This window comes from Miscanthus floridulus, chromosome 13, assembly GCF_019320115.1.
Source record: "Miscanthus floridulus cultivar M001 chromosome 13, ASM1932011v1, whole genome shotgun sequence".
NCBI lineage: Eukaryota > Viridiplantae > Streptophyta > Magnoliopsida > Poales > Poaceae > Miscanthus > Miscanthus floridulus.
The window spans coordinates 8,176,663-8,186,058 of NC_089592.1; the positions used below are offsets into that span (position 1 = coordinate 8,176,663).

Here is a 9,396-nt window from a genome sequence, read left to right on the forward strand (position 1 = left end):
TGGAAAAGGCACGGGCTTATTTTGACCCACAAGGTTTCCAAATGGTGTCGTGGATCACGACGGTGAGCAGCGACACGGGCCTCTCGCCACCCGCGGATGAGTCCGGGATCCCCGCGGGGATGCCCCTATTGGATGCTAGGGAGATAAATGCACGTGGGTTTGAATCCCCAGGGGGTTTTCTCCCCTGTACATGCCACCCTCTCCCCCGCCGGGAGGAAATCCCCGACGACCGTTTGGGAGCCACGGGGAATAAAATCCCATCCAACTAAAAAAAATCTAAGAACTCAGTAAAAAACAAAGAATTCAAAAATGAAGCTCTGATCCTCAAAATCACTACCACGGATATACTCTCTAGTATACATTTATGTGTCATATCATATAAAAAAGGTCAACTGCATATTCAGGGCTCCTTTGGGACATAGGATATATAGGCAAAGGATAGGAATAGGAAAAATGTAGAATTTGAGACGGCAAGTTCCTCAAATCCTATCTTTTCCTTTCGAATCCTGAGCCAAGCTGGGGCACCTCATTGGGCCACGTCGCTCATTTTTCCTCCTCTGTCCGATGTTGATCGAACGTTGAGCATGTGAGCACAGCAGATTGCGTCCCCTCCGCCGCCGTCGACTTCTCCAGCTCGACTGCCCCCGGCGTGGGCTCCCTCTTCCTGCCCTTCGTCTGCCCCTCCGCCTACACCCCACTGTCCGCGCCTCGACGACGGCGTCCTATAGGAGCTGTAGAACCAGGGCTCCTGTGCCTTCTATATTCAAAGAACAGCGTCAACAAATCCAATAATTTCTGGACAGTGAATGGAAATGTCACGAACTGAATTTTCTGCAATGGACAGTTAAGATTCAGTAACAATACAAGATGGATCAGCGTAAACAAATCCAATAATTTCTATATTCAAAGAAAATACTGAAATCCCGAGACAAGAGTAAATTAAACAGAGCCTGAAATTGCGCTTCAGATTAGTCCTGACCAAACAAAGTATACTTTTTTTCTTAAACATATGTCAGCACACTACCCACATGACCAAAATGAGAACCCTAAAATCCATGAAGAGTGAACTATAATTCAGCAACTATATATTAAAACTACATAAAGTCTCTGAAAATCTCAGCTACAGCACATAGTAGGCAAGTTACAGTTCCATTGTCATCAGAGCTACTGAACAACTGACTTGCAGCAACAAGCTTACGAATCCCTCACAACCTACACAACAGGGACATGAGTGAGCATATGAGCAATGGTATGTACTACAGTATTAAAGCTTGTGTGTTTACTCTCGGGTAGCAACTCGACTGAATACTAATTTCAGCAGTACTAATTTCTTGATCTCAGGTAGCAGTACCAAATCAGAAACTATTTCTTGTGAGGCAGAAAACGTGATTACCATTAGCAGTACAGTATTAATGAAGTACTGATCCAAATTAATTTCTTGTGAAGCCTGCTCGAGAAAAAAATAATTTCCTGTGATCTCTGCCACACGAGATCACAGGTAGAGGTATTAATTTCAAGCGATCACAGCTAGCAGTATGAATTTCTCTACCTGAAAAATAAGTACGTGATTAGTACTTTATATTTTTCTCTCTGAACCGAAAACTAAAACTAGATCACAGGTAGCAGCATTAATTTCTCGAACTCGTGAGGCAGAAAAAGCTAGAATGCGATTCAATTGAAAGTAGCAGCCATGCCCAAGAACCACGACCCAGTTCATCCATTCGATTTGATTCTAAGAAGTGAAGACTAAAGACGAGCAGATCTAAGAAGAAACACACAAAGATAATCAGGACGAGGCGTCCAACCTGCGCCTAGGAGACCACGCACGACACGGTTGGTCGGGGACGTAGCAGGTGCAGACGGAGATGGCGGCGGCGACGGCGCGACGAGACTAGAAACGATCCAGGAAGTGCGCCCGGATCAAAGTCGGAGCAGGATCCGCCCGGAAGTCGGAGCAGGATCCAGAGTTGCGGCGGCGGCGACAGGACGAGGGCATGGGGCGACGACGGCTGGCTCAAGGGATGGAGATGGCGGCGCTCAAACCCTAGCCGCCATGCTTTCCTGGGCGACGCGACACGGGACGGGAGTAGCGAGCGAGGAGGGAGCGACGACCGACCGGGAAGAAACAACACGACTTCGGAGGCGTTTATTCTGAGCCGCGCGGATTGACGGGGTTGGGGTGGAAAAGGCACGGGCTTATTTTGACCCACGAGGTTTCCAAATGGTGCCGTGGAACACGACGGTGAGCAGCGACACGGGCCTCTCGCCACCCGCGGATGAGTCCGGGATCCCCGCGGGGATGCCCCTATTGGATGCTAGGGAGATAAATGCACGTGGGTTTGAATCCCCAGGGGGTTTTCTCACCTGTACATGCCACCCTCTCCCCCGCCGGGAGGAAATCCCCGACGACCGTTTGGGAGCCACGGGGATTAAAATCCCATCCAACTAAAAAAATTCTAAGAACTCAGTAAAAAAAAAGAATTCAAAAATGCAGCTCTGATCCTCAAAATCACTACCACGGATATACTCTCTAGTATACATTTATGTGTCATATCATATAAAAAAGGTCAACTGCATATTCAGGGCTCCTTTTGGACATAGGATATATAGGCAAAGGATAGGAATAAGAAAAATGTAGAATTTGAGACGGCAAGTTCCTCAAATCCTATCTTTTCCTTTCGAATCCTGAGCCAAGCTGGGGCACCTCATTGGGCCACGTCGCTCATTTTTCCTCCTCTGTCCGATGTTGATCGAACGTTGAGCATGTGAGCACAGCAGATTGCGTCCCCTCCGCCGCCATCGACTTCTCCAGCTCGACTGCCCCCGGCGTGGGCTCCCTCTTCCTGCCCTTCGTCTGCCCCTCCGCCTACACCCCACTGTCCGCGCCTCGACGACGGCGTCCTATAGGAGCTGTAGAACCAGGGCTCCTGTGCCTTCTATATTCAAAGAACAGCGTCAACAAATCCAATAATTTCTGGACAGTGAATGGAAATGTCACGAACTGAATTTTCTGCAATGGACAGTTAAGATTCAGTAACAATACAAGATGGATCAGCGTAAACAAATCCAATAATTTCTATATTCAAAGAAAATACTGAAATCCCGAGACAAGAGTAAATTAAACAGAGCCTGAAATTGCGCTTCAGATTAGTCCTGACCAAACAAAGTATACTTTTTTTCTTAAACATATGTCAGCACACTACCCACATGACCAAAATGAGAACCCTAAAATCCATGAAGAGTGAACTATAATTCAGCAACTATATATTAAAACTACATAAAGTCTCTGAAAATCTCAGCTACAGCACATAGTAGGCAAGTTACAGTTCCATTGTCATCAGAGCTACTGAACAACTGACTTGCAGCAACAAGCTTACGAATCCCTCACAACCTACACAACAGGGACATGAGTGAGCATATGAGCAATGGTATGTACTACAGTATTAAAGCTTGTGTGTTTACTCTCGGGTAGCAACTCTACTGAATACTAATTTCAGCAGTACTAATTTCTTGATCTCAGGTAGCAGTACCAAATCAGAAACTATTTCTTGTGAGGCAGAAAACGTGATTACCATTAGCAGTACAGTATTAATGAAGTACTGATCCAAATTAATTTCTTGTGAAGCCTGCTCGAGAAAAAAATAATTTCCTGTGATCTCTGCCACACGAGATCACAGGTAGAGGTATTAATTTCAAGCGATCACAGCTAGCAGTATGAATTTCTCTACCTGAAAAATAAGTACGTGATTAGTACTTTATATTTTTCTCTCTGAACCGAAAACTAAAACTAGATCACAGGTAGCAGCATTAATTTCTCGAACTCATGAGGCAGAAAAAGCTAGAATGCGATTCAATTGAAAGTAGCAGCCATGCCCAAGAACCACGACCCAGTTCATCCATTCGATTTGATTCTAAGAAGTGAAGACTAAAGACGAGCAGATCTAAGAAGAAACACACAAAGATAATCAGGATGAGGCGTCCAACCTGCGCCTAGGAGACCACGCATGACACGGTTGGTCGGGGACGTAGCAGGTGCAGACGGAGATGGCGGCGGCGACGGCGCGACGAGACTAGAAACGATCCAGGAAGTGCGCCCGGATCAAAGTCGGAGCAGGATCCAGAGTTGCGGCGGCGGCGACAGGACGAGGGCATGGGGCGACGACGGCTGGCTCAAGGGATGGAGATGGCGGCGCTCAAACCCTAGCCGCCATGCTTTCCTGGGCGACGCGACACGGGACGGGAGTAGCGAGCGAGGAGGGAGCGACGACCGACCGGGAAGAAACAACACGACTTCGGAGGCGTTTATTCTGAGCCGCGCGGATTGACGGGGTTGGGGTGGAAAAGGCACGGGCTTATTTTGACCCACGAGGTTTCCAAATGGTGCCGTGGATCACGACGGTGAGCAGCGATACGGGCCTCTCGCCACCCGCGGATGAGTCCGGGATCCCCGCGGGGATGCCCTATCCAAAGGAGCCCTTAGAGTATTTCTGTTTAATTTTGTATAAGAGAAGAAGAAGAAGAAACTTATCTTGTGGCAGTGGCGCCGACGTTGGCACGCAATTAGGCTTCTTTGGGAGCACGGGGCAGCTCAACCCAGGGAACAGCAGCGCCTAGGGGGATTTTTGTGGACAGTCACATCTAAGGATGAAAACGGTACGGAAATATCGCGTACCGAACCGCATCGTTTTCTATATTTAATCCGATCGAATTCGTATTTCCGGATAAATTCGAATTCGGTTCGAAATTCGGACCACCAAATTCGAAATCGGAACGAAAACGGTTTAGATATTTTTTCGACCGTTTTCTACTTTTAATTCGGAATATTCCGAATTCGAAATTCGGTTTTGAAATTCGGTTTAAACCAAATTTGGCCCACTACAAGTCCAACTTTAGAAAAATTATATCTTTTTCATACGATCTCGAATGAAGATGATTTTTATATGAAAATTGTAGCTCTCGACGAGATCTATAACTTTTTAGTCCTTAGTTTTTTCATTTGATGTCTTGAAGATGTTCAAAAAACTTAAACAAAGTTAGTGATATATTAATCACGTACAAGCGCTTGTTGCCTTGAAAAAATCATATCTTCCTTACATCGTGTCGAATGGAGATACTTTTTAAGAAAGTTGTAGGACTTGTTAATTATTATGTACTTGTTAATTGTTATGCACTTGGTCCTACGGGTCAATATTCCGTATTGATTTTTCGTATACCGACCGTGTACGACATAATTTCGCTCGAATTAGTTCGTTTTCGAAATTTTTGATATTCCGTAAGTTCGTGTTCGTTTTCGGGTCCGCCTTTACCGCTTTCGTTTTTGTTTTCGTATTCAAATGTAGAAGTAGAAAACGGTTGAGAGATTTTTCGACCATTTCCGACCATTTTCATCCCTAGTCACATCCCACTCCACGCCAGGGGAGGTGAACCCTGTCCCCTGGTGCTGTTTGGAAGCAGGGCAGGGGAGATCACCACGTTGCTGCTATTTGATCCCAGGGAAGATATTATATTGTGCAACCAAAAGACAGAGGGGATAAAGCATCGATATACAGTGTGTTTCTACTATCTGGTGATAGAAGGCTAATAATGCATCGCCATGGACTTAAAAAAATACACATAGAAAAATGCCAAAATCAAGAAAAAATGAAAAATTCAAAGAACGTAAGAAAGATAAAAATCAGTTAATTTAGAAAATAATTACATGCTCTGTATAAAAAAAAACTCGACCGGGGGTTAAGACTGCCCCGCAGCATTACAAATAAGAAGAAGGACCTTCTCATCCGGCCGAGAAAACCTCCGAACCCCCGCCCCCACCCTTACACGGTGGCTTTCCGTCGCCCAAGTGAGAATTGGACCGGTGCCCCCCAGTGCTTTGGTTATGGGGATGGACGAGGGGATTTTTTAACCTTAGCCTGAAATTCGCTCCCACGGGGAGTCGAACCCAGGACCTGAGGAGTGCCGCTGGGTCACCTAACTGTTTGAGCTAGGCGCATCATTAGCACTTAAATAAGTAGCCAAAAACTCAGTACTCCATACAAAATTTCGCTCTGAACATAGGTTTCAACATGACGTTCTTCGGTTTTTGGCCCTATTCGCTTCTCTTACGAGCCGTATAGTTTCAGCGAAGGAATAATGTTTTTCTCTCACAACAAATCAGCAAAAAGTACTTTCAGCTTTGGCTTTTCAGCGAAGCGAACGGGGCTGAATAATGAGAGCATCAGCACAATGCAGTATTGTCCTCCTGAAGCCAACTCAAATAGGTTTCAACATAGTATTACTTCTGAAGCCAACTCAAACAGAGCATCAGACAAACTAACAAGTTTATTAAGGAGATACATCATGTGCCATCACAATACGTAATTAACATGTTCATCAAAATAAATGAGCTATGAATACAATGTTGACCCAGTATTGTCCTCCTTTTTTGGTGTTGGCTGACTCCATCTCTAATTTCCCTGCACCATAACAGCATACCTCAATGTTTAGGATACACATACAAAGACAGAAACATATTTAGATCTTAGACTCTTTACAAAAAAAATTGGAACTCTGTAGAAGTGGAACACCTAGTCATTTTCTAACACTACACCAGGTCATCTTCTAACTATGAAACTGTCTTAGCTCCTTTCAAGTTAAATCTTAGTATACAGGTTCAGTAAACATGATGTAATGCTAGAAGAAGAGGAGAAAACTAAGACAAGCAAACATACCTGTGAATTTTTTTTCTTTAGCCAAATTAGTTGAACAGTTGGATTTTTGGTCATCATAAATATTTATCGATTCATCTCAGATTGAAAGAGTTCATTAGCATCTGCCTTCTGCACATTAGTTAGGTCTTCCATGCTTTCCACAATAGCAATGCACTTTTCTACAGAATATTCATCTTATTTTTTCTTCTTCTCATCTAGTTTTTCCTCATTTTTCTCCATCTGGAACTTTCTAATATCTATGAATTCGCCGAGTTTAGCTGCCACTTGACTTTGCTTGCGTTTTTTTCCACTACCACTTCCTTGCTCCTCTAGATTAAGATAGGATGGTACAGATTGCACTTCTGGGCTCTCAATTTGAGAAAAAGGATTTATACCAAAATTGATGCCAACAGAATCAGAGCAAGCCAGCAGCCGTGTTCTGTGTACTTTGCTCAGAGTGACTTCTTTCAATTGAAGGTCGTGCCGTCATGTTAGGAGGCTCGGTTGATGTAAAATTCAAATCTCCAGTGGCTATACTTCCTATTAATACACACCAGAAATTCACTCTTAGGTATTAATCAAAGTTATTCAGGACCATAGGCACATGTTCATTTAAGAAACATAGCAAACAAATGGTAAGGCCATCATGATAGACAAAATTGTGGTTCCCTGAACTCAGACCACCAAATAAGCATAGTTGTTCTTTTAGACAAAATTGTGCTGAAAAGATTTACAATACGGCTGGCTCAGAAGATTTACAATGCAACTAGCTCATGAAACAACCAGTCTAAAAATGGACCAAAACTTCAGTCTAAAACAACTTGTTACAGAACTGAGCAAACAAAGGAAAATTACCTGCATACAATGATGCCAGGTGTTCATAAAGAGGAAGTGGCTTCTTTTGGAACTTACTGACTTTGGGATTCTTCTATTAAATGCAACAAAGCAACATTTTGGTTAGCTTCTTAAAATAGTGAAAACACAGTACTATATAATAGACAGAAAGTGACTAACCTCAATTAGGTCTTCCCATTTCTTTGGTTCGGCAATTATCATGCTTAATGTCTCATTCCAACCAACACCACTCTCTTTTCTGGCATCTCTAACTGTCCTATAGTTTCCTTTCAACTCCTTATCCTTCTCTTGCATTTGTTGTATTCTAAAATGAGCTAAAGGGAAGGTTTCATTGAACTGTTTAGCGATATTTCTCCAACCATCTGATGTCCAGCCATTTTGTGCCTTGTACATTGGGACATTGACATGCTCTTTCATTATGTCCACCAACCCTTTCTCATACGTGTAGCTCCATGCAGCCCTTGTACCCTGGGATGTTAACAATGCTTAAAAATGGTGAAAGATAAATATAATCTAAAAGTCTAGAAATATAAATGTAAGGTAAAATGCTGAAAATGATGAACAATGCTCCAAATTACCATCTAATTATTATAGGCAGCCCACATGCCTTGCGCGATTTGATCTCGCAATGTGTTGCCATCACTCGATTCTATCTCACTTGGATAACTGTTATCCCCCTCCGGCATATCAACAAAAGTGGTTGGATTGATATATTGTGGTTGTTGATCTAGCCAACTATCTTGCCCATTGTGCCCTCTAATTATATTGTGAAATACCGCTGCTACTGCAGGAATCTTGATCTGAGTCTCAATTGGATAGTGTGTTCCCACTTTCAGAATTGGAAACCGTTTTTTCAACACCCCAAATGCCCTTTCAATATGATTCCGAAGTTGTGCATGACGATGATTAAACAACTCCTTATAGTTTGCATACTCATTTCTCTGCGATGATCCACGCCTTCTAAACTCACCAAGGTGGTACCTAACTCCTCGGTACGGTGCTATGAATGATGGAGTGTTAGCATATCCGCCATCTACAAGGTAGAATTTCCCTGGTGGTACATGAAACCCCTTCGTAAGAGCAGAACATAGGACTCCTACATCAGACGCAGATCCTTCCCACCCACAAGAGATGAAAGTGAATTTGAGATCAAAGTCACAAGCGAACATAACATTCTAGGACAATGTCCCTTTTCTGTTTCTAAAAGGAGGGGCCTTATCTTCATTGATAGTAATAGGGATATGTGTCCCATCGATGGCGCAATGCAGTTCTGCACGTAAAAAGGAACTTAAGATTGTTGGAATAGTGTGTTTGGAATGATACAAGGGCAAGCAACCTATATGACTAACCTGGAAGAACGGCATGAACCGAGGGTTTGATAAAATCTTGGCATGTGTTTGGTTTGGATTTGGAAGCTTGATGAATCTATGAGTCAATGTTGGAATTATATCAAACATGAACTGCCTAACATCCTCCTCCCAAGAACCCATTATCTATGATATAGGGATAATATTATTAAATAGGATATAATATAACTAAAACAAGAATTATAACTGATGTGCCAAACATAAAAGAAGAGTTCTATGAACTGCAATACATAAAAGAAGAGTTCCCTGAACTGCCAAGCATAACAGAAGAGTTCTCTGAACTGCAATACAATTTTCAAGTAGATCGAAACGAGATTTGCAAGAACCTATTACTCAGTCAACTCCTAAGGTTCAGGATCTAGGCTGATCTTACTCCAGTTAATTAAATGGGGCAAATATGTAAGGTCTTGGCTAGGTTAGTCCAACTCAGTAAGTATAGTAAGTTAGTAACCAGGATTTATTTTTCATATTTGTTTGTCACCTCCGAT

At 43.1% G+C, this 9,396-nt stretch overlaps 1 protein-coding gene and 1 pseudogene across 1 annotated transcript; both read right to left on the bottom strand.

The window, feature by feature from the left end:
- Positions 1 to 6,443: 6,443 nt before the first annotated feature.
- LOC136499381 (uncharacterized) lies at positions 6,444 to 8,122 on the bottom strand (annotated as a pseudogene).
- Positions 8,123 to 8,710, bottom strand: LOC136501527 (uncharacterized). Its single transcript, XM_066497052.1, has one exon. The coding sequence runs from the start codon at positions 8,708 to 8,710 to the stop codon at positions 8,123 to 8,125; it is 588 nt and encodes a 195-aa protein (XP_066353149.1).
- Between the last annotated feature and the right edge of the window lie 686 nt (positions 8,711 to 9,396).

What these genes read in the sequence shown, in the direction of transcription:
- LOC136501527 (XM_066497052.1), bottom strand. Translation starts at nt 8,710, where the DNA reads ATGTTCGCTTGTGACTTTGATCTCAAATTCACTTTCATCTCTTGTGGG.